We start from the raw sequence: 26,935 nt of genomic DNA on the forward strand, positions 1-26,935 counted from the left end.
TTATAATTGGAAGATAATTTCCCTTGAGAAAAAAAAAATTTTTTTTCAATAAAAAAAAATAAAAAAATTCCTATAATTCGTTTAAAGTAATCCACTTTATCTTTATCTTTCTCTTGGAAGATAATTTCCTCTTTTTCAGAAAAGATTTTTTTTCTATAAAAAAAAAATATATAAAATCCTTAATGTGTGAAGGTTAAGTTGATATAATCCACCGAACCCTTTTCTGCTTTAATATTAAAGAGATAAGAAATTAAGGGTGGAATTAGAAGAATAAGAATAAGAATAAGAATAAGAATAAGAATAAGAATAAGAATAAGAATAAGAATAAGAATAAGAATAAGAATAAGAATAAGAATAAGAATAAGAATAAGAATAAGAATAAGAATAAGAATAAGAATAAGAATAAGAATAAGAATAAGAATAAGAATAAGAATAAGAATAAGAATAAGAATAAGAATAAGAATAAGAATAAGAATAAGAATAAGAATAAGAATAAGAATAAGAATAAGAATAAGAATAAGAATAAGAATAAGAATAAGAATAAGAATAAGAATAAGAATAAGAATAAGAATAAAAAAAAAGAATAAGAAAGAGTAGAGATGGATAGTTACTCGTGAAACGAATCGTCGCTGGAGGGTGAGATCCTTTTTCTCGAGCTAACAAAGTTATCACGAGCTTCTTTCATCAAACGAACGGAAATACCAAGGCAACACCTTACACCCCCTATCTCCTTTCCCATCCCTTCCACTATCTGGGCTAAAAAGATCGAAGTTGAGAAATATTCGGTTGTGAGACCTGGTCTTCTTTTCTCATTCTCTTTCTCTTTCCTTATCTCTCTCTCTCTCTCTCTCTCTCTCTCTCTCTCTCTCTTTCTCTCATCTGGGTCATGTTCCAGAACCGAGGACATACGATAAACTCTACGTTTATTCAACGTTCCCGGATCGATGTGCTTCCTGCTATCGTTATCAGTGACGAGACTCATGTTGGAAGGGATAGGGAAGAGAGAGGAAGAGAAGATTGTCTTCCCCTTCCTTTAAATCTCTCTCTCTCTCTCTCTTTCTTTCTCTCTCTCTCTCTCTCTCTCTCTCTCTTTCTATTTCTCCCTCTCTGTCTGTCTCTCTCTTTCATTTTTTTTTCTCTCTCTCTCTCTCTCTCTCTCTTTCTCTTTCTTTTTTCTTTCTTCCGTATGTTTTACGATGCGACCTGTATTTGCGGAATCGAGAAGGAAAAAAAAGAGAAAATTGCTCCACTATAATACTTTAGCACAGCTTCATCCTAAACGATATATAGGTACTTACCTAGTTCGTTTCGTTTAAATGATCTCATATAATGTAATATAATTTAGAATGGACTAGAGAGGAAAAGATAGATAGAGAGAGAGAGAGAGAGAGAGAGAGAGAGAGAGAGGAAAAGTAAAATGAGGGTGAAAATGACTGATAAAGTTTCTAATATCATCACTTTATAAAGTATGCACATATATATATATATATATATATATATATATATATATATATATATATATAAGAAAAAGTAATAAAATGATAAGAACAAACTTATAAGCATCTATCGTATATACTAAAATAATTACCTAGTTCGTGCTTTGATATATATATTTATATATATTATATTATATATATATATATATATATTATATATTAATACATATAATATATATATGTGTGTGTATATGTGTCATTTTAAATTATCGAAAATTAGAAAAAGACTACTATTTATTGGATCGATATTTTTAAACATTATTAATCAGTATTTTAAATAAATAATCAATATTTGTAATAAAATATCAGCAAGCAATTAAAGTGATCGATACGTATTACTGATAAACACAAACATTTGTCAATATTTCAATGAAAATATTTAAACATATAATATAATTTACGGTATTTTAAATAAAATTGGTCATTATTTATACTAAACTCAGATACGAATATGATCGATATTTTATATTAAATACTGATTAAAATATTCATATATAGTAATCATTTATTTTACAAAATATATATTTATTAATTAATAAAAATACCGGTCAAGTAAATAAGGCTGATTAAAAAATTTGGGTTTATAAAATTCTAATCTAGGCTAATTGCTCATAATTACTGGCGATAAAATTTTATCGTAAATTATTCGTTATTCTTTTAGGACAAAAAAAATATTAGAAAAAAAAATAAGAAAACAGAAATAAAAAGAATAAGAAAAAAAAACAAAAAAGATAACTATCAGCAAAAAGTTTGCAATCGTTGAATTAAAAGTCACTAGAAAATACGGCCACCTTAAATATATATATTTCATACGTATTAGGGTAAAGAGTATCGTGCCAAAAATTGGCAAAGTCCACCGTACAATTTTTACCACTTGTTAACCTCTTGTTGCACGCTGTTTTCTAAGCAATCGTTATCTCTCTCTCTCTCTCTCTCTCTCTCTCTCTCTCTCTCTCTCTCTCTCTCTCTCTCTCTCTCTCTCTCTCTCTCTCTCTGTCTCTCTTTCCCATACACACTACTCGTAACTTTATAATTTAATCGATATGAAATTTATTTTATCGGATAAAATTTTTGTTTCTTTATCCTCTTTTTTTTCTCTTTAAACTAAATAAAAATTAATAATTTATTTTTATGGTACAATGTAAAAAAAGAATTATCGAGAAGAGAAAATGAGTGACATATTTAACAATAGGAAATTTTTTTCTTTCCTTAGAGCGAGAGGATGGATAAAGGTAAAAAAAATAAAAATTAAGAAAGAAAAACGAAAAAAATAAGAAAAAGAAAAAAGATCGAAGAAAAAAATTTGTTATGTAAAGACTGTGCGACAGCATTGTTATAAATTACGTGGTCTAATCGTAAATAAAACAAAAATCTAAAACGGCAATCTCGATTAAATCCGATAAAAGTGTAAAACGTTACCCATGATTTATGACAAATATCGATTTTATACTATAACTCCATGAGTGAGTCGAGCCTTGATCGAGAAAAAAGTATCGCAACGGGAATATACTTTGTCGTCGATCGAATGCATTCACTCTCTTTCTTTCTTTCTCCCTTGTTTTCTCTGTTTATCACGAACTATACGATAAGCGATCTGAAAGAACATGTTCTAACGCGCATGCACGCAGCAATTTCCAGTTCGTTTTTGATTCTTCCGCTTGATATATTTCCCTACAGACACGAATCCGTATAATACAAACATAAACACACATACACACATACACACATACACACACATGTGAAATATAATAATCCCAGCAAGAAAAACAAGAACGGAAGAGTTAGCCTGAAAACGTGAATACAGAGACATACACTAGAATTGCTTGACGTTGTTTAATTTTTACTCATATTTTCTTTTGTTACTTTCTCTCTCTCTTTTTCTCTTTCTCTCTCTCTTTCTTTCTTTCTTTCTTTTTTTATTCATTCTCCCTATCTCCGTCTCTCCCTCTCTCTTTTTCTCTTCTCCTCGTCTTTTTAAGTTTGTTTCCTTCTTTACGTTACTTAATCCTTTTAATTGTTTTCTCTTTGTTTTTAATTTTTTTCTCTTTTTTTTTTTCCATACACCATTATAAAAGAAGACAAGTCAACGAGATTTTGCGAGTGATTGAAAGTTTAACGACCCGAGATTAAAATGTCTCGTTTTCGTGAGGGTTCAACTCGATATCGCGTTCGTTTCGAGGAATCGCGCGGTAGTAATCACGAAAACGTCGAGTCATGCATGACTTTCGGCCCTTCTAACAAGTGTACTAGGAACTGGGTGAGCTAAGAGAGAAAGAGAAAGAGAGAGAGAGAGAGTGAGAGAGAGGGAGAAAAAAAAATATAATCGATTCGTTTTTTCTCTTTTCTTCTATCGAAAATCTGGACAAAGCAAATCGAAAATAAAAATATAAAAAGAGTAACTACAAGAGAGGAGGAAAGAAAACGAAAGAAAGAGAGAGAAAAAAAAGTATAAAAATAGTTTGAAAAAAAGTAAAAACGAACGAAAATTGGCAAGTCGATTTTACGGTTGGGTGTGTCACATCGATTGGTCAAATTCGATCTAATTGTTCAGGATCAAGCCTTACGTAATCCCACATTGAACATTGGAAGTAACTGGGAAATCAATATCGGCCGTCTACAAGTTGTCGGTTCTATAGTTTCACAATGCTAGGAATTTTCATGAATGTATGTATATATGTATGTATGTATGCGAGATTATATATATATATGAACAAGGATAGAGAATAGAGTTTGTGAAGGAATGAAAGAGAGAAGGCGGGAAAGACAGACAGACAGAGAAAGAGAAAGAGAGAAAGAGAGAAAGAAAGAAAGAGGGTAGAAATCGTCTAGATAAAAATTCAGAAACGTTCAGGGGTAGAAAGAGAAAGAAAAAAGATAGACAGAGAGAGAGAGAGAGAGAGAGAGAGAGAGAGAGAGAGAGAGAGAGAGAGAGAATGGAAGCTCAGCGTTATCGAGCGGTACCAGAGTATTTTCATCTCTTTTCATCTTTTCTCCCTCTCTTTCTCTCTCTCTTTCTCTCTCCCCCTCTGTCTCCCTTACTCTTTTTCTCTTTCAACTACAACCATCCCTACCATTTTCTCGCTCTACGTCGTTGGAAAAGGGAAAGCATCTAGAGATATCTAGCCGATTCTTATTGTTAGTGAACTCCCTTCCATGTAGCAACGTTACACTAAATTGAATGGTGGGTTGAGGGTTTAAGCGAGTGCGGGGTGCTTGAAGTATGGGGTCGAAAGCGGGGCAAGACGGGGCGAGGCGGGGAACCTTCTCTAAACACAATTGACGTCACTGGAATCAGAGATTACGTTTATTGTATTACCGAGTTTCTTTATTCCCTGAGTTTTCCGTAACGAGTTCGCCGTAACAAGAATTTTTATTTTAAATACATATAACTACGAAAGGCGATCATTTATAATTGATGAATTTGAATATTGCTTTTGCGATCGTAGATAAAGGGGCACTTAATCGAAATCAATGAATTTCATTAATTGAAAATCATGAAGTTTTATTATACTCTAATATATATATATATATATATATATATATATATATATATATATATATATATCAGAGAAAATCACGATATAAAATATAAAATAAATTTCTTGTATGGTAGCAACAACATCGACGTTATATATTTTATTTTACGCGCTGATACGAGCGTTCGAATTCAACGACTCTAGACAGATGTATGGTATATATATATATATATATATATATATATATATATATATATATATATATATACGTATACGAAAGAACCACGGCATTCGATAGAAGTTGCGGGTTCGGGCGTTATCGATCGAATCGAGCGAGACTGGGTATCCTCAATGAAAGATGAAAAGAGAGTGAGATTGAGAGAGAGAAAGAGAGAGAGATAGAGAGAAAGAGAGAGAGGGGGGGAGGGAAAGAGATGGAAATACGTAAGACGTTTTCCGGTACTTCGAGGAGACTGAAATTAATTTTGAAAATTCTTCGAGGATCTTCTCTCTCTCTCTCTCTCTCTCTCTCTCTCTCTCTATATATATATATATATATATATATATATATCAATATTGATGTACTCGACAACGATAAGCAAGAAATTAATTTAGAAAAGTGAAAGATATTAAAATTATCTTGGATGAAAGTTATCTCCTCTTAACGGGTGTAACTTACAAACAAATTGTCTCTTACTAGAAGAAGGATGGGAAAACGGGATGGACGAGGGGTAGGAAGAGTGAATTGGGCGAAGAAAATAATTACGATTAATTGTACAACTACGTGACTCCATCTTACCGTCTTACACGTTCAATTTCGCCGAAGATAATTTTTCGCGGTTTTTTCTCTCTGTTTTCTTTTTTTTTTCAATATTTCCGATATCTCAAACTAAAGTTTTCCTCATATAATCTCTTGATAATCCAAACGATCGGTCATATTCTAGTTATTTTTCTTTTTCTATTTTTTTTTCTCATTTTATTTTTTTTTTTTTTTTTTATATCTCAAAACAAGTATCCAACTCTTTTCCATCAAATTTCTTCTTACACCATGTTGTTTCTTAACGGACATCGTCGATGTTAAACTAAATCGTCTCGAGGGTTGTAAAAATCTTTACAACATTGTACGAGCTTTTAAAACGTGTTATTTTCTATTTATTTTTCACGTGTATCTAAGAACTCGCGCGCTTGAGATCCAACCAAGCGTATTTTTCTTATCATCGATCAATCTATTTTACTTGCCTGGATATTAGAAGTGATATTTAAAAAATAACGTTGATGAAAAGTTTCAATAAATTCATATTTAACGTAATAAACAATACGGATCTCTCTTTTTTTTTCCTGTGGCAATGAAAAATGCAAATTGATTTTTAATTTATAGAATTTGTTTCACCGTTCAGAAACATCTCATTTTTTTTTTATAATTTCTAGTTTTTATATCTAAAAAAAAAATTATATATATAATCTTTTTCTTTATTACTTAGTAACTTTAGAATCGACTTTATAGTTTTATTAATAAATTACTTTCGCTTTGTTTTTTAACTAGTAATTAAAAAAAGTTTTTTCTTTGTAAACTAACTCGTAATATTTGAAATCACTAATTCAATCAAAAAGTAATTTTTCTTTTTGTTACCAAAAGACGAATTAATGATTTCGGCAAGATCACTGATAAAAATTTATTCTAAACAAAACAAAAAAAAAAAAAGAGAAAAAAAAAAGAAATTCATTAAGATAATTGGGACTATCTCCAGTGTTTGTTTATTATATAGCTGATTATTCATTGTTAACTTATTATCATTTCATAATTCCTACGATAACGTGGATAAAAAATTCTCTCCCGTAATAGCTTTTTCTATTTTTGCCTGCTTGTTTCCAACGGCATACCATTTGCTGACTCGTCAGAAAGAATCGTCTGTTTGGCCAACGGATTTTCAGGGAATCTAGGAACAAAGTGTCACTCGATCGATAACTATTACTTCCTTCATTCTCGTAAATAAGTAGAAAGAGTTCGATCGAACGACGAGGAATAAACTTGAGTAGAGTCTAAATATATATATATATAATATATATATATATATATATATATATATATATATATATATATTATATATATATATATATTTAGACTCTACTCAAGTTTATTCCTTTTTATATATATATATATATATATATATATATAAAGAGAGAGAGAGAGAGAGAGAGAGGTAGAAATGAAGAGACTTTTCGACGAATAAACGATGGTTTGGATCACGTTGGTTCTTCTAGCACGTCATAAAAGCTCTACTACGTGATCGTTGTAGAGAAGGGTGATGAGAGGGATGAGAAGAAAGGAAAGGGCAAGAACACGCGAAATCCAAAGAACTGAAATTCTCGGTATGTTACATGGGAGTCTCATGAATGGGAAGACCTAGCCAACTTTTGCCTCCCCTTTTTCGTCTGGTTCGTTTTTTATCGTTCTTTTCCTATCCCTCTCTCTTTCTTTCTCTTTCTTTTTTTCTTTTCTTTCTCTGACGTTGTTTTCTTGTTGTAGAAAGAGTTTTTAACTTCGATATTGAGCCATTTAAAGGTTCGTGGTAAGATTCCTATATTCTTGGAGAAATATTTTAAATTACTAGACATATATATATATATATATATATATATATATATATATATATATATCGTTCCTTTTATATCTCTCTGCAAAATTAACCAACGATTCGAAGATTATCGTGAAAGTTTATCTGGAAATAATTTTTCTAACTATCTTTCTTTTCTTTTTCTTCTTTTTTATATCGATCGATAGATTTCGATATATAGAAAAATAATTATGTCTTTGACAATTCAATTAAAACGTTAAATTTTGATGATCGTTAATTTTCATTAGTAATAATGATAATGGTATTGATTAAAAAAAAAAGTGATCTTTTTATTATATTCCATTTTTTATTTTTGGTTTCGAAATAGATCGTTTTTCTTTTTTTTCTATTGCATTTTCTTTTCGCTTAGAGGGTAATAAAAATGGATCGTTATTAATTCATAAAGTAAATATTAGATTTAGGGTGTAATAGTCCGTATCATCGTCTAATTACCGTTGGACCACCTAAAAGCTGTAATTACGAGGAGTGATAGCTCTTAACACTGGCTGTTTATACTGGTTTTACGAGCTCTGCCATTTTATCGCTACCGTTATCATAATTCACCCGTTGCCGGTCGATCAGAAATATTGTTTCATATGTGTGTATCTTCAGCATGATTATCTAACGTTAAAATCTTTAAACTTTAATAATAATAATAATAATAATAATAATAATAATAATAATAATAATAATAATAATAATAATAATAATAATAATAATAATAATAATAATAATAATAATAATAATAATAATAATCAAATAATTAGTTAATATACGTTACATGCTCTACAAAATTATATTAAATTAAATTAAAATTAATGATAAAAAAGAAGGAAAAAATTTATTGGCATGACGCAAATAAATTAATAAGAAATATTCTATCGTCCGAAAAAGAAAAAGGGAAGGAAAAGAAGAAAGGAAGAAAGAATGAAAAAACGAAAGAAAGACTTAAGGGAAAATTAAAAAAAAGGAATAAAATAAATGGGTCGATTGGCAGCACGTTTGATCTTTTCCTTTCTAAACTTCTATTTTTATCGGTCGTGACCGTTCTCAAGGACGGTTCGCATTCCTTCGAATGATTTATTTTTATGTCCTGGCATACATACCCCAATTCCCTCGTAAAAGGGCGTCTTCATGCGAGTGACGAGATAATTAAGATACTTAAAGCTCAATGAAAATATCGTTTACTTATATTTATGTCTATATATATATGAGAGAGAGAGAGAGAGAGAGAGAGAGAGAGAGAAATAGAGATTTTAACGATTTAATAAAAAAAAGGAATTTTCTTTTTTTAATAAAATCAAACGCGCCATGAATATGCACAATTTTACTTTATAATGCGCTATTATTAAATACGAACGAGAAGTTATAAAAGTTAATTAAAAAAAAAAAAAAAAAAGAAATAAAGAAAGAAAGAAAAAAAAAAGATGAAGATACTTGAATCGAATTTTAATTTTTTGCTTGTTAGTGAAGGAATAAAAAGAAAAACAAAAAAAAAAAAAGAAAAAGGAATACAAATCAGAGTCTTCCGTAAAGAGATCTTGTTATATTTCCAATAAAATTTTTTTTATTTTTTTTTTTTTTAATCCAAAGCTTTCTTTCCCCTCTCTATAAAAATAAATTACACAATAATATGAGAATCGTAATATTAATCATATTAATACGATTATATGATATATTAAAAAAAAAACAAAAAAAAAACAAAAAAAAAACAAAAAAAAACAAAAAAAACATTAAAATATACTTTACAGAGATATGAAGTAAAGAATGAATTTTTTTTTCAATTGGGGGCGAATAAAATGAACTAAAGTTCGATTCTATAGATATTTATAAAACGATAAAGAATATATCTCGCGAATACGAAGAGACACGGATTAATATCGCGAAACGATAAAATGAATTAAAACTTAAAAAAGAAAAAAGGAATATTGGCACAATAAACATACTACGTATACATATATAAATATGTACGTTTTCTGAAAGTTACATTCATAAAAGATTTAACCCATTCCGTTTAAAATCATTGTTCGATTTAAACCATTATAGGAAGTAGATAAATCTCATTAGTTATATACATATAGTTGAGGGTAAAATCTCGGCCGATCTTCGGATTTAACGTCTACCGAAAATAGGAAAAACTCTGAGTGCGCCTCGTTGCTTCTACCCGGGGCTAAAATCGATTCGAGTAAGGTTGCCGATGGTGGTGGTGGTAGAAGTAATGCTAGTAGTGGTGGTGGTAGTAGTGGTGGTGGTAATAGTAGTGGTAGTGGTAGTGGTGGTGGTGGTAATGGTAATAGTGGTGGTATAGTGTCGGATGATTGCGCCTGTGCACATTCTTTTTTCGCCTCGTTCTCCGTACGTACGTACGAGAGAAGTCGCACGAAAGGCAAAAATTAAATGTAAAGAACGAAAGAAATAGAAAAAAAAAGAACAAAATGAAAAAAGAAAATAGAAAAAAAAAGAAAAAATTCCATACGTACCAATACGATGGGTCGTATTTCTTGTTACGACTTTTCTTCTACTTCGTCTTTCATTCGATTGCATTTATTCTTATGACTTTTAAACGGGCTCGGGCTTCTTTGAGTAAATAGATGAATTGCCTAATAGAAAAAGGAGAAAAAAATAAAAAAATAAAAAACGAAAAAGATGTAAAAAATTAACTGCAAAGATTTTGTTAGAAAGGGACAAAATAATTCTTCTTTCGTCCTTCTCTCTTTCTCCCTCTCTCTCTCTCTCTCTCTCTCTCTCTCTCTCGTTTTCTCTTTGTCTCTTTATCTCTTTTTGCATTGAAAAAGAAAAAATAAATGTAATAAAAGAAATTAACTTCAAAGATTTATTAAAAAAGAGACCAAATAATTAATTGTTCTGTTTTTTTTCTCTCTTTTACTCTTTCTCCTTCTTTTGTTCCTCTCTCTTTTTTATTTCATATGTGTATATATATATATATATATATATAAATTTTTTTAAATTTTACTTTCCTTCATATTTAGTTCGAAACTCGCGAGAAACCATGTCAGACCGTGCCACCGGTGGCTTATTATTATTTTTAAATGAATAATTAAGCTCCAGCTTGAGGGCGGTAGTTGAGAATCGTCGAAACGTATGATTATAATAAAAAAAAAAAAAAAAAAAGAAAAGTAAAAAGAAAAATGAAAGAAAGAAAGTGCCTTATAAAAATTGCCACGAGTACATTCTATCAGGACAAAAATGAGCTTTAAGCCAAATTTGCATGCGCAGAGAATCGTTTTCAAACGAGCTAACGCCCTCTTCTTCCTCCTCTTTCTCCTCCACCTTCTCCTCCCTCTCCTCTTTCTCCTTCTCCACCATTTCCATCTCTGCATTCTCCTTCTATTCCTCTCCTTTTCCTTTTCCTTCGTAATTTCTAGTCGATGTCGAACGAAAGGAATCGAGCGAGTCTCCTTTTTGACAAACTCAATGGCTTCTTTTACATATCCTTTAAATCTAATTCATCGTAGGATGTTGTAGTACGATCGTTTCCGAGAATCTAACGGTATTCGAGCCTTTTCCTCTTCTTCCTTCTTTCCTTTCCTCTTTTCTTTCTTTCTTTTTCTTTTTTCTTTTTTATCCGTCGAGACGAGGCTGAGGAAAAGAAAAAAGAAAGAAAAAGAAATAGGAAAGAAGAAACACGAGCATTCTCTATCGTCACGCGCGAATTTTACGAGCACCCAGAGAAATATACCTTTTATTTATTTTCGAATAAAGAATGGCAACGTTTTATGAATATAATATCGATTGATATCGATCTTCACGTACTTACTTACGTCGTTCTTATAAGAACTTAAAGAAGAAAATCTAACAATAATAAGAAGAGAAATAAAGTGATCGTAATAATCGATCGACGACTGATTGATCGACGATGTTTTGATCGATCGACGATTTATTCTAACCTTCGTACGATTTATTTCTTTCTTCTTTTTTTTTCTTTTATTATCTGTATAAAATGAAATTTCTAATAATAAAAAAAGAAAATATATATATATATATAACATTTCTTTTTTGGTTTTTAAGTCCTAAATGAGTTTTAGCCAACAATTCAATATATTATTTCTAGTCGTTATCTAGGTGATCGATTCGGCGTACTCGAATATCAAGATCGTTAATAATGCATATCGACGAGATCGTCATCATTTCGTTACATAATAAAATAAGAACTTCTTCGAACCAACTTTGAATCAACTTTGTATGAGAGTCCAATTAACATTTACAATGTCGTCTTTGAGTTTAATACGATTCGTTTCATCGAAAATTTACATATATATCTTTATATTATTTTTCACAATTTTTTTTTCTCTGATACACTTTTAACGAATAGAAAACACGTAATTTTTAATGACGTATTTTATCATTTTCTTCGTTCTTAATTTTTCAAAATACATATGTACCTCGTACATATATGCGTTGTACATATTCTTAGATTGTAATACTTGGAGCTAAAGTTTAGTGAAATTGTCGAATAAAATACACGAGAATATCAATTTGAATGTTAGTTTTGAAATAAAAAGTTAAAAAAAAAAAAAAAAAAAGAAAAGATATAAATAAAAAATAAAACGTGTCAGAACGTAATTTCTTTTTTCATTTTTATCATTTCATATATATCTGTTATGTTTGTACGAGAAAACGAATACGAAAATGGAATAAGAAATATAACAAAAGAAAAAAGAAAAAAAAAATCTTTAAAAATAGAATACCAGTTAAGACCTTTATTTCTTTTCTTTACGGCTATACTTACAATTTAAGCTTTTCGATGACTTCATCTTCGCTTATGCTCGAGCAGCTGATTAATCATCTTCTTTCTCTCTCCTCTCTCTCTCTCTCTCTCTCTTTCTCTCTCTCTCTTTCTATTCACAATGAAAACGTCGTTACAATGTTTGTTTATATTTCAGTTAAATTTATATATATATAGGTTTGTTAGTATCAGAGCGATACGTAATTTCGGGTATATAACACGTGACAATATTACGTACATACATATGTATTTGTGTGTGTGTATGTATGTCTGCGTGTGTATGTATATATATATATATATATATATATATATATATATATAAAACGACAAATTTACGATTGCTACGCGAACGGCATAAATAATTAATTAGTTTTCATTATACGATGCAATACATCGTATGTTGCGATCGTGTACGATGTATCAGATCATGTCTACCAAAAACATTCCGCATATAATTTGCGTAACGTTCGAAGCATGATTCATCGATCCCGTTTCTCTCAGTTTTATCCGAAATATGTAGGTAAATCATCCTTTTTAAAATATTATTACATGTAAAATATAAATACTATTCGATAATAATCTAATAAGAAGTACGAATTAAAGAAAACAAAATGAAAGAAAAAAATAAAAAGAATAATGCAATTTAAAAATTGTTTTCTCATTCTTTCTAAGAAATGATATCTTTTTTATCTATCGTCAAAAAGATAGAAAAGAGAATATAAATTAAAAGAAGAAAAATAATTAAGATCGTAAGAATTAAAATAATATAAACATTTTTTTCTAATCGTATTTATGTGACAATATTTTTTTTTACCGATCGTCGACTAAAAAAAATGAAAGAACAAATTAAAAAAAAAAAAATAATAAATATCATAAACAACTAGCACAATTGAAAAATTGTCCCTTAATTATTTCTAAGTTTGAACGATCTTTTTCTTTAAATGAAAGATTTGAATTTAAAAAAAAAAAAAAAAGAGAGAAAGGGAGAAAGAAAAATACGATAGAAAATAAGACAGCTTCTGAAAAAATTGTTTTTTATCTTTAGGTTTAATTTCTCTTTTTTTCTTTTCTTTTTTGTTTTTCTTACACCGATTACCTCGATTCCCCGATTAAATTTGTCGAAAGTTGCTATAGATTTCTATAGTGGAAATTTTCTAATGATTGCGGCATAACCGATCAGATTGCTTTGAAAAAAAGATTACTAGTTTCCTCGACAAATGGAAACCATGCACCAAGAACGATATCTCTAAACATCTATCGATGTTGAACGCGACGATTTACGAGAGAATCGAGGAAGAAAGATCTCTCTTTTTATTTCTCTCTCTCTCTCTCTCTCTCTCTCTCTCTCTGTATGTCTCTATTTGAAAAAGGACTAGATATCTCTCGTTCTTGCATCTCGATCCTACAATGGTCTCACATATATCGCTAAGGTCTGTACTCGATCAAATACGTATTATCGCAAAAGATCTTTCATTTTCTTCCTTCTTCTTTTCTTTCTTCTTCTTTTTCTTCTTTTTCTTTTTATTTCTTCTTCTTCATATCCTTGTCTGCAAATTTAATTGATTTGCACCCGATCGATTCCGTCCCATATATAAGTATAGTATATACATACGTAAATGTAAAAAAAATATGTACCATATTTACATATATGTATACATATACCTATTTTAATACGTATATTTATTTTATTTCATATACCTATTTTTGTATACCTATTTCATTTCGTATATCTTATTTTCCTTCTCTATTTTATTTTCTTTTTTTTTTTTTTTTTTTTTTATCGAATTAAAATATCCAATCCGACGAATGGTGTCTTCTTTTTTTCCTCGGACGTTCCAAGAACACATTCTTGACACTACTCTACTCGTAGCAACGACATATCATCGATCCTTCTTACAATCCTATTATTCACGGTGTTCGAGCCGAGCATGCTCTCAATAATTTTTATACATAACAAAGACACATTGCTTCGTCAGCGTTTCGTGCGAAGTCGTAAAATTCATGAATTCTATCCCAATGGATCTTTCATTCGATGATATTGCAATTCTTGGAAGAATATCTGCCGTCAGTTTTAACTCTACGAAATTGTATTCTACGGTCGATATTGTACGCAAATATGTAATTCTAAAATCATATGAAATATCTAACAAACAAAAGAATGGAAAGAAATGAAAGTAATGTAAATTTTTTTTTACAACTTTTTCTCCTTTCAATCGAATAATAAATTAATCCTGACAATGTTATGACATGTTTTCCGTATAACTATTAATTTTTACTGTGTCGATCGATATTTTAGATACATATCTTAAAAATATAAAATATCTAAAGTATATAAAAATAGAAGAACAAAAATAATGTCAATTTCTTTCTTTTTTGAGTCAAATTTTAATTCTTACAACGTTATACCGAGATATCTATTAATTTTTTATCACGTTTAATTGATATTTAATATATATCAAAAATCTATATTAACAATCAAAATAATTAAAATAAATTATAAAAGGAAACAAAACAAATGCGATTTAAATTTTGTTTTTAACTATTTTTTTTTTTCAATGAAATTTTATTAACGGTAAATAAATCCTGACAACGTGATAATATAATGTATACACACATATCTATTAATTTATTATAAAGAGAAAAATTGTGTGAAAAGGGCATAGGAATAAACGAGATAGCATGTACGCCTTCGTTAATAGGATCTCGTCTTAAGAATGGCTTCATTTAAACTATAAACCTCCCAACAACTCTCTTCCTTCTCCTTCGTTGCGTGATCTTCGATCGGCGTTCGACATCATGCTCTTATTGTTGCTTGAGAAACCGATACACAAACCGATGTCCCCTTTTTTAGAACGAATTCCGTGCAAGGGTTAATCATCTTCTCGTAATCTACTCGCGTTATACTCGTTAACGATTCTATTTGTATCTCTTTAATTTCTTCTCCTTCTTCTTTTACCCTTTCAAGATATTTTCGATCAAAATATTCTGACACGATTTTATGAATTATATTTTATTTATTTTTAAAAATTTATTTATGATTATTCTATAATTATAATGAACAAAACATTATTGATGAAAATTTTCTGACGCGATTTTACGGATTAAATATAATTTTTTTTATATATATACATATTTACAATCATTCTAAAATTATAACGGGAAAGACATTATTGATTAAAATATTCTGACGTGACTTTACAGATTAAATCTAATTTCTCTTTTCTTTTTATTTATGATTATTCTATTTATAACAAGCAAAACAGTATTGATCAAAATATTCTGACGTGATTTTACAGATTAAATATAATTTCTTTTTCTTTTTTATTTATTTACGATTATTCTAAAGTTATAACAAAAGAGATATTATTAATCAAAATATTCTTTTAATGTGATATTAGAGATTAAATATCTTTTTGTTTTTTTCTTATATATATTTATGATCATGCCAATTACAAATAAATAACTTATGATTTAAGTAAAAATTCAATCAATTATTTTTATTATATTACGATACAATATTCATTATGATATAATTTTGTATCATAATGCATGATACAAAAATTATGATATTCCATTAATAATCATTATATAATTAATTATTCTTTATTAATTGCTTTTTATTATCATTTATCAATTAATCATACAAAAAATTATATTTCTCTATTATAGAAAAAAATATTATGATACAAAGATTCACATAATAGTATAATGTTCGTAATAATATAATATTACAATGAACGATGCATAAAAAATCATTGAATAAAAATGGAAATGAAAGGAAAATTACAAGATAGAGGCGAAATAATTAACGTTTAGAGCGACGTGCTATGAAGCGTATGAATCACAGAGATTAACGAATTTCTCCTTAACATTAACGTTTATCTACACCATAATAATTATCCTACTGAGTTTAAATGAATATTATAGACATAAAGGTGTAACTATGTATAATTCATTCCAAAAACTCTTACATCTATATATATATATATATAAATATGTAACAACACGTCTTCCTTTAAATGTATCTCCTTCGTACACGATTTATATATAGGATATATGTATATAGGATATATAGGATATATTTATATATAGGATATATGTATATATATATATGTCCTAAACGAAAGTAGGGTACTAGTGACAAGGGAAATTTGGGGAATTGAGCTTGAAGCGTTCCCTAGGATGGTCCATAGTAATCCATAGTAATGGTGGGGAGGGGTGATAGGGGAGGGACAGAGAGAGAAAGAGAGAGAAAGAGAGAGAGAGAGAGAAGAGAGAGAGAGAGAGCAATGGAATGCTTTCGTTATGGGAGGAAATGACGTCACTGCTCGCAGTAATAGGAAGGGGGTGTAACTCGAACTCCTACCGCAGCCACCACCATCACCACCACTGCCACTATTCGTGATGTTCTACGGCGCTGCTCGTTCCAGATAATCGGGTCAATCGGTACTATTGGTTGTTCCTTCTTTCTTTCTTTTTCTTTTTTTATTTCTCTCTCTCTCTCTCTCTCTCTCTCTTCCTCTACCACTCTTGCCGATCTATTGACCTCCAAGAGATGAGTATGGATTATAACGTGTGTTCAAGCTTTTGATGCTGCTACACATACACACATATATACATAAATACACACGATAGTACATACATATATGTATATGTATATATATATATGTATATACGTACATACGTGTATAAAAACAACGTATCGTTTTTTCCGATAGTACTCACCAATTATCTTATCTACCGATAAGTTTTCCCTTTACTATTGCCTGTACTATTTATCTTTAAGACCTTGGAAAAAAAGCATAAGATAGAAATAATTGCAACTTTATATTGTTCGGCTTATCTATATATTTTAATATATAGTATATTTTAAATAAAACGCTTCGTCGTGTCTTCGATGTTTATCGAAAGAAAAAAGATAAGATGTTCTCAAAAAAGATAGTCGATGTCTTTTTTTTTCTTGACCGATCGAGATCGTCACAAAATATTAATTTTTATAATGCATTATATAATATATTATCGATATTAAAAAAATTGAAAAACACAAAAAAGAGATATATAGTTCAATGAAGTAAAAAAAAAACACATTCTCACACGTTGAGTTATAATCCCTAAGAAATTAATTCAGAGAGAGAGAGAGAGGGTGGGGGTGGAAGAGAGAAAAGAAGGAACGAAGAATCGATTTACAAACCGACTCGTGTATTTTAAGCCTCTCTTTTTCTCTTTCTCTTTCTCTCTCTCTCTATCTATCTCTCTCTCTCTCTCTCTCTCTCTCTCTCTCTCTCTCTCTCTCTCTCTCTCTCTCTTTGTCATGAGGGATGAAGATATAGACATAGACGAATGTTTGCTCTCTCTCGGCGACAGCTTTGTCTACTACGAACAGTATATGTATATACGTATATGCACACATACGTAAATGTTTATATGACACTAAGTTCGCTCTATCCATATATATTTGAATATACGTGTACATATGTTGAGTATGTATATATCTACGTGTCATTTGCATCCACGTCGTTAGTAACGTCTAACGAGGTAGTCTTCACGAATGACACTCGCACAATCATGGATGAGCAGCAAAATTATATATTACTGTAGTTCTATAATACACTGTAATATATCCTTTTTTTTTTATTTTTTTCGTAAAAATTAGAAGAATAAATCGTCGCATAAAATGTCTTGTTGAAAGAACTTACCGAATTTTATAAAAATTAAAAAGAAAGCAAACAAAAAAAAAAAAAAAAGAGAAAATTTAAATGTTATCTTGCGTAATATTGAATCAAATTTATTATCGTTGGAATATTTTTAAATCTGAAATGATATATGTCATTTTATAATTAATATAGCGTCTATAGTTCTTCGGAAACTTCCTTGAAAACTTACACGATCGTTTAACTTCAAACTTACGTTGATTTGTTTAGATTATCTCGGAACTAGAAGTAAAACATTTGAAGGCTAGACGACGTCGTTTATATATGTAAATATATATATATATATATATATATATATATATATATATATATATATATATATATATACACAGTATATGAAAAGTTAATGCAGTTTGTATTTATTAGAAAAGTTAATATTGTACAAAGTATGTATATGTATAATCTTCATTAATGAATATTTTCTTTATGAAATTTTATCAGTAAAGTTTTATTTTAACAATGTCTTCGTATGAAATATTAAGTGCAATTAAATAATACGACATAAAAAAATATATATAAGCAATGGATATATAAATAAATATATCTCATAAAATGCATATAATATATATATATATATATATATATATATACAGTATAAATATATTTAAATATAATTAGATATATATAATAAAAAAAATATATACATATATATAAATAATGGTATAAGTTTCTAATATATTTTCTTCTTATTTTTATGACTTACAGAAACAGAGCTTAATAGTACGACAATTAGAAGAGGAACTCAGACTGAGGATGCGTAATCCAAGCGTTGAGATGCAACAACAAATAGAAGTTTTGTACAACGAAAATGAACACCTCACGCGGGAAATTGCTATACTTCGTGACACGATAAAGGTAAGTTCGTAATAATCGAAAATTATATAGTAAAACATATATACATATCTCAATTCGTTCTCCGTTAATTAAATTTATTAATATTTCGTAATACAATTCTATCAATTTAATTTATAAATAAAGCATCAACGATTATAATCGTCAATTTATTTGTGTTTCGATTTCTACTCGTTCAATAATCCAGGATATGTATATATGTATGTATGTATACATGTATGTATGTATGTATGTATGTATGTATGTATATATGTATGTATGTATGTATGTATGTATGTATGTATGTATGTATATATGTATGTATATATGTATGTATGTATATATTCGTTTCATTATGAACGGTAACAGCTGTGTTACACGATTAAACGTAACTACGATATCTATTCGAGTATCCATCGGGGGATTATTACGTGACGTGACCGAAATTACATACGAATTTGTTGAAGGTATAGCTCTACATACGTAAAATGTTACATTGAAAAATAAAGTAATTATAAATATTATATAACATGTTAGTCTTGCAAAAGTTTATTGGACTTTTTTCTTTTTATATTGTATTTACAATATTATGTTAATATATATTTACGATATTATTTTTATTATTTTTTTATTTTTTTTTTTTTTTACGTATACATAATACTAAATATTTTATTTTAATTGAATATTTATTTCAATTTATTAAATATTGACAAATTTAATTATATTAATTTATTTGACGTATAAAAGACAAAAAAATCATACGACAAAAGTCAAAATGAGGAAAGAATTATATTTTAATCGAAATATCTGTGATCACTTTTCTATCAATTGTTCTTGGATAATTTTTTTAATTCCATGTTTAAAAAAATCGATACTACATCTTTCGACGAAATAAAATTAGATAAGATACATTTTTCGGATTCATGAGATACCATAGATAAAAATTTCAAATAAGCACCTTTTAAATAAAATCCTGTGAAAAAAAAGGCAAGAAAAGAAAAGAGAAAAAAAACAATCATCAAACTCGATTGCAAAAAAAATTTATTTGCAATCCGACAAAATTTTTGCAATCGTCTAATATAATACCGACAAATTTGGTTGTTTCCAGCACGTTCTTTCGCAATTTTATATAGATATATGTATATCCAACGCGTTAACTCTCTTTTATTCTTTTTATCATTGAACGTCGTACAATGGAGATAGTAGGTCGAATTGGACCATGCCAAGATTGGGATCTCTTTGAGATGAATGCCGGCTCTCTTGGTTGGAATCATTATAATCTCGAATAATAGGAATAAAGTGTGAGAGGGAGAAAACGTTGAAACATAGAAAAGAAAGAAAGAGAGAGAAAGAGAGAGAGAGAGATGAGGGGGACAACATAAGTACGAATAAAATGAAAAAAGATGAAAAGGGGTTAACGAAAATATTGCATTCATTGCAATATAACTAACCTAAACTTTAACCTTATTCAGATTTATTTCGGATTAAATCTATTAAATTATTAACCTTTGTATTTTGAATAAATCATTTATGCACAATTAACGAATAACACATTTATTCCAATTAATTCTATAAAGTATAGATATTAGAAATAGATTTTCGTTAAAAACAATTAATTATACAGAGAAATAGAAAATCATCCGACGTTATCAATGACATTTTTAATCTCGTTATTAAATATGAATATTTCCTCATGATTATCTTGAAACGGAAAGTTAATAAATCGAATGAAAAATTAATGAATCGGATAATACATTGAACGAATTATTAAACGTGTTAGAAATAGATTAGATCGATATGTATGTATTATGATTTGAAGATACACGAAATGATGTGACGATATTTCTAATCTTATTTCACTGTGAATACTTCCTCATTATCATCTTAAAGTTATATAAAATTGTTAAACGATCGAGATGATAGAGATTAGAAAATCGAATGAAGAATAAATTAATCGAATAATTGATCTAATGAATTATTAGATATTCTTAGCAACAAATCGAATTGAAATATACAATGATTCGAAAACTTTATGTTTTCATTTATGGGACTAGTTAGTGATATTTCTAAGCACCTTTTATTTTAAATACCATCCTCAGTTTTACGTAGAATCGTGTAAAAAGTCGATTAACGATCGCAATAAAAAATTAAGAAAAAATTTAAATAAGAAATAAATTAATCAAACGATTTATGAATTTATCGAACGAATTTATTCGTATAAAACGATGACTACGACGACAACGACGGCGATGACTATAAAGATGGCGTCACGTTTATCGACTATTCGAGGAAGAGTAGTGAAGAGACGCGGAAGGAAGGAAGGAGTCCCGCATATGTTACCGAAATAGACGCAAGAGGGTTTAGATCTTGTTCGAGGTAAACGACCGATTGTTCTGCCAGGCCGGTTAGTAGTCGAAGATACTTCCGGAAATCTTGGCAACGTGTAAATATTGCCAACCACGAGATAATTCTGTTAATAGTCAACGTCCTATGAACTGCAGGCGCCAGAAAACTAATTTCGTCATATTTATGTGTATATTTATTATATAATTACGTCTATCTCTGTGTCAGCTCTTTGCTATCTTGGACCAATTACGTCATATTTATGTGCATATTTATTATATAACTATGTTTATCTTTGCGTCTAGCTCTTTGCTCTCTTGGATCATCTGAGTGAAAGAAAGAAATAAATACAGAAAAAAAAGAAACTGCAACGTCGCTGTCGTCATTTGACACGCTTCTGTCCTCGTCGCGTGTATTAAAATAGAAAGTAAGAAAGACGATTCTGCCAATTCTGCGGAATAACTGTCTCGGATGTGGGGTATGAGGATGGGGATGAGGGTGAGAGTGGGATGGCAGAGGTTAGAGAGAAGGGAGAACACGAAAGGTGTTTGCCAAAGTAGGAGCAATTAATCGGCAAGTAGCGGACCAACCACTTGATGAAGATACTTGTTGCTAATTGTTTCGAAGCCATCGTGTTGATCATAAGAACATTCTTTTTTTTCTATTTCCTTTTTGTTTTGTCGGACATCTTTCTTCAATTTTTTCCTAATCAAAGATAACTATAGTCATTCGATTAAATTTCATTGTTATATTTAGAACTCTAAGTAGGATATTTGATATCTTCGTGACAACGGCTCGACTCTTCTGATCTATATATATTTCGTGTACCCAGTAACACTGTAATACAGTTTCGAAGTAATTGTAAAGAAATCGATAATGTTCTCTTTTTCACATAATCTTTTTGGACTAATCCTATTTTGCTTTCTTCTTTTCACATTGTAAAATATAACAAGATTAAAAACTTTTGTCTCGCCTAAGAACTTTAAGCGATACGCCATGTATAATTAATTTTACATTAATTACTTGTGTATCTTCATGATAAGACAATAATAATTTGCATATGATGTGAGGCGAATCATCGATGGAAATATTATTTCATCTATTTATGTTTAATTTATTGTTTATGTAAAAAAAAAAAATAAATCGAAATTTATAAAATTGATTCGAAATGATCGTTATATGATAATAAAGGTGATGAGATTGAGATGAAAATTCTCGAATCACTTAGTCGTAACAGGAAAGAAATGAAATTAAAAATGAAATAAAATGAAAAAAGAAAGAGAGAGAGATAGAGAGAGAGAGAGAGAGAGAGAGAGAGAGAAAGGGAGAAAAAGAAAGAGAAAAAGAGAGAGGGGGATAAAAAGAGAGAAAGAGAAAAAGGGAGAGATAGAGAGAGAGTTTAAACTCGAGTTCAACGATGTCGTACTATTACGGCCAACTTGTAAATCAAGAATGCACCTGACTGCTTCTACTTACAATGAAGTCGATTCCACGCGACTTGACTTCGTAACAAGCATTATTGAGACTTATCGATCATTGAAACTCATCGATGTTACGGAAAGTAGACGCTCTCTAAAAGTGTTTGAAAACAAAACGATTTTAATAATCGATGGAATATGACCTCTCTCTCTCTCTCTCTCTCTCTCTCTCTCTCTCTCTCTCTCTCTCTCTCATTCTCGTTTACCTTAAACTTGCTAATAATATAATTATTATTATAAACGAGAATACATATGTAAATAATAATTGGATTGAAACATTTCAACGAAGTTGAGTTCGTTAAATAGTTGATAAACTTATTAAAATAAAGCATATAAATACTTTACAGACACATGAGTTATATTCGTAATGGAGTAAACAATCACAGAAAGAATTATTTTGATTAAATTATATGGAATAGAAGTATATAGTTTGTTGAATATAATAATAAATACGGCAAGACATCAAATTTTTGCGAATCTTGGCATTAGTGGGAAACAATTCAAATTCTTGCCAAATACTATTTCGAAGAACTTCTCGTTCATCGTAAACAAGGACGTTTTTCTTATTCTCTCCTTTGGTTGTTGCACATTCCACGGCATAAGTTCAATATCTTTTACAGAGTCTCGAATACAAAAATTCCCAGAAAGGATGTAAATCCTAATTTTCATCTGGTTTTTATTTTTTTACAGCGTCACGGTAGCTGTGGTATGGGAGAAAAAAAAAACAAAGAAAAGAAAACTTGAAAGTGTTATTGATCGTCATACAAAAAAAATGTCAATTGTTACATTCCATACATTTTAGTTGATATAAATTTTGAAAATTATTTGTTCTGTTATGATACATACATACCAATTGATTCGATAAAGTAGGAAACATTCGTTTGAATATATTAACACGGACTTCATCCAGGAAATCGTCGCAGACAGGTCAAACATACAATACTACGAAAAGCAACTAGTCGCCTTTGGCCATTCGCCAATATATGCAGTTGCTTTCTCATTGGTTTCCTCACCTCTCCACCATTTCCTCTACTTCATTATAAAATCCAACGATTGTTGGCTTGGAATCCATCGACCGTCGGTCCATTCGGCATTTCTTCGCTATTAGATATATTCGTCTTTTTATTTTTTAAGACTACGTTTACATAAACCCATCAATTTTATTTGTCTGTTTGTCTGTGTGTATGTGTGTGGGTGGCTGGGTAGGTTGTGTGTGTGTGTGTTTGTGCGCAGAATGTGTTTAATTTTATAGACATTATAAATATTATTTTTTAGCAATTTATGTTCAAACATTGATCAGTTTAATGATATGAACTAATAATTTAACGAAAAAAAAAAAGGAAAAGAAACGGTGTTCTTCTTTAACGTACTTGTCGATATGATGGATTTCAATGATAAATATTAATTATTATAATTTAGGTATATACAATCGATGTAACAGTAAATTTAGTGTTTAAATATTCGTTGATGATTAAATGGTGTACCCTTAAAATATCATTGATTGATTGTTTCGTAGAAAATATTTGTAGAATATGTATGTATGTACGTATTCATCAATGTGACAGGTTTCAGTATTATATATTAATTATTAAATTCAGTACTAAATATTAAGAGGAAATGTATATACACATAGTGAATGTTAATAAATTTAGTGTCAAAATACTCGTCAAAGATTTGTCGGAATGTCTTTAAAAACTTTCATTTTTCTCAATTTCATAAAAAACATTATCGAAAATATATGCATATATAATAATCAATGTTACTAGTTTCAATATTAAATATTAATTATTATTATTAAATTCACATATTAAATGTCATAACAATAGGCATAAAAATATAAATCGTTAGTAAATTTTGCTTTAATTAAAAAATAAAGAAGAAAAAAAATACTAGTCGAAAATAAAACGATTTGTATTTTTAGAAATTCCATTGATTGATTATTATTTCAAATAATCATTTGACGTTCATTGATTTAAACAACTATGAATGCGATAAAAAACAGAGAGATTTTTTCTTTTTTTTTCTTTTAGAAAGCAAGCAATAAACGTTATTTTGTTGAAAAATAGATGAAGGAAGGAAAGAACAGGGGGTAAACAAAATCATTGGGGTGTCGAAGAAGAGAAAAGGTTAACGCGCGAACACTTTCATGCACCGCCAGAGGGGAAAGTGTGATGATGGTAAGACCAGCGGGTGTCTAATTCGAGACTAATTACGTTCCCGTCGTCAAAAAGGTCTTCTAAATTCGTTATACAGGCGTCAAGCTACCAACGGCGTTATCTATACAGCGACGCAATACAAATCGACCATTTACAAGCCATGAAAAGGGAGTGCGACCCCTCCCCTCCTTACATTTTTTCTCTTTGCTTTGATTCTCCCCTTCTATATTACCGCGAACGATGATGAAGGTTAAAAAAGAAGAGAGAAGGGTCGTTCATGTGTGTTTGACATATACCTTGCCTCTGACGAAACGGATCGTTTTCTTCCTTTTTCTTTCCATCTTTCTTTCTTTCTTTTTTTTTCTTCTTCTCACAACAAACTTTACATTAGTTATTTCGAGTTATTTTTAGTTAGTTATTTTCGTTTTTGTTTTGTTCCGTTACGTCTCGTTTCGTTTTGTATTTCTTTTCTTTCTAATTGCACCCTTTTGTTTCTTATCGAAATTATTTTTTATTCTTTTTTATGTTTGTATATAATTTTACTTGTAGATTGAATTTTAATTTTTTTTTTATAATCAAAATCAAATGTAATCTTGATGTTATATTATACTGCATCAGTTTGATATTTTGAATATTAAAGAAGAAAAAAAAGAAAAGAGAGAGAAAGAAAAAAATAAAAAATTATAAAATACTTCCTGATATTATTCTTCAGTATGCAATTGTCATGTATGCAATGCGATATTGCAATATTTCTATATATATCAGGTTTTTTCTTTATTTTTTTGAATAATTGATATTTTTTGAATAATTTTTTTAATGTAATTTTTCTATTGTTGCAATCAATATAGAAGACAATTTTCGACTTGTAATTAATTCGTGATTTTATTCAAATTTGTTTATTTTAAATAGTTATGCTATTAAAAAAAAAAGAAAAAAATTGAATTCATAATAATGCAATACTTCCTAATATTATTTTTCGCGTTATTATACGTACAGAAAGATTCGTATAATTTCGATCTTTTTTTATAATAAAAATTTGTCTGATTTTACTAGAATTATGAAATATATATATATATATATATATATATATATATATATATATTACTTAAAAAAATATAATGAGCATACGTATAAAATTGACAAGGATCGAAATGTGTGATAATAAAACTTTGGAAACGTAAAATCTAATATCTGATTGATCGTTTATGATTACAGGAATTGGAATTGAGAATAGAAACACAGAAGCAGACATTGCAAGCTCGCGATGAAAGTATCAAGAAGCTTCTCGAGATGCTCCAAAACAAAGGGATGGGTGAGGCTGAATTTTGAATATTTTTCTTTTTTTTCTTTTTTTTTTTTTTTTCTTTTTTTTTTCTCTTCTTCACCATCACTTCCTATTGTCGTTGTTGTTGCTCCTGTAGTTGTGTGAATCGATGATTCGCGTACTCCTTCAGGATGATTCTGCCTTTTGAGGAAGAAAATTTGGAAAAAAAAAAAAAGAAAAAGAAAACAGAAAGAAAGGAAAAAGAAAAAAGAGAGAATATTGTATATTCCTAAATGAAAATTTACAACAATTATATTTATCCTTATTTCTCACGTTATAATGCTTCTTTACTTTAATGTTTCACAATGAGTTAAATGCTCATAGCCGAAAAATATCATCATCGCGTGCTATCTCCTTCTTCATCATCTCGCGTGTGCATCAACGCAAGGCCGGTTATAATCTATTTTAATTAAGTACATTAACAGCCAAGAACGAACTGAAAAAACCCAGATAAACTCGCTCGCGAACGAGAGATCCGAAACGTTACTCACGCGTGTTCTCTAATGACTCTTGATTATAAAAACGAAAAAAAAAAGAAATAAAAAAGAATTCGTAAACTATGTTTCGTAAGAGTACGTCACATGTAAAATAAACTCTTCTGACGTGTGATGTTCGTTAAAAAATCAAAAAATCAAAAAAAATCAAAAAGAAAGAATAAACTAACAATGACGAAGCTCTCAAAAAGTCGCTAATCCAATGTACGAGTTAAAGCGTCCTCATATCGTTTCAAATCTTTTTGCGATAAAAATCAGAACGGA

The 26,935-nt window shown here is 29.3% G+C and overlaps 1 protein-coding gene across 2 annotated transcripts in view; it reads left to right on the forward strand.

Moving 5' to 3' along the window:
• Positions 1-26,935, forward strand: part of LOC124949320 (ELKS/Rab6-interacting/CAST family member 1) — a 79,720-nt gene that overhangs the window by 13,738 nt on the left and 39,047 nt on the right. For both annotated transcript variants that reach the window (XM_047494198.1, XM_047494199.1), the window contains exons 2-3: positions 18,751-18,900; positions 26,069-26,165. In XM_047494198.1, coding sequence (XP_047350154.1) covers positions 18,751-18,900; positions 26,069-26,165 — 247 coding nt within the window. The remainder of the gene's footprint in view (positions 1-18,750; positions 18,901-26,068; positions 26,166-26,935) is intronic.

This window comes from Vespa velutina, chromosome 5 (genome assembly GCF_912470025.1).
Source record: "Vespa velutina chromosome 5, iVesVel2.1, whole genome shotgun sequence".
NCBI lineage: Eukaryota > Metazoa > Arthropoda > Insecta > Hymenoptera > Vespidae > Vespa > Vespa velutina.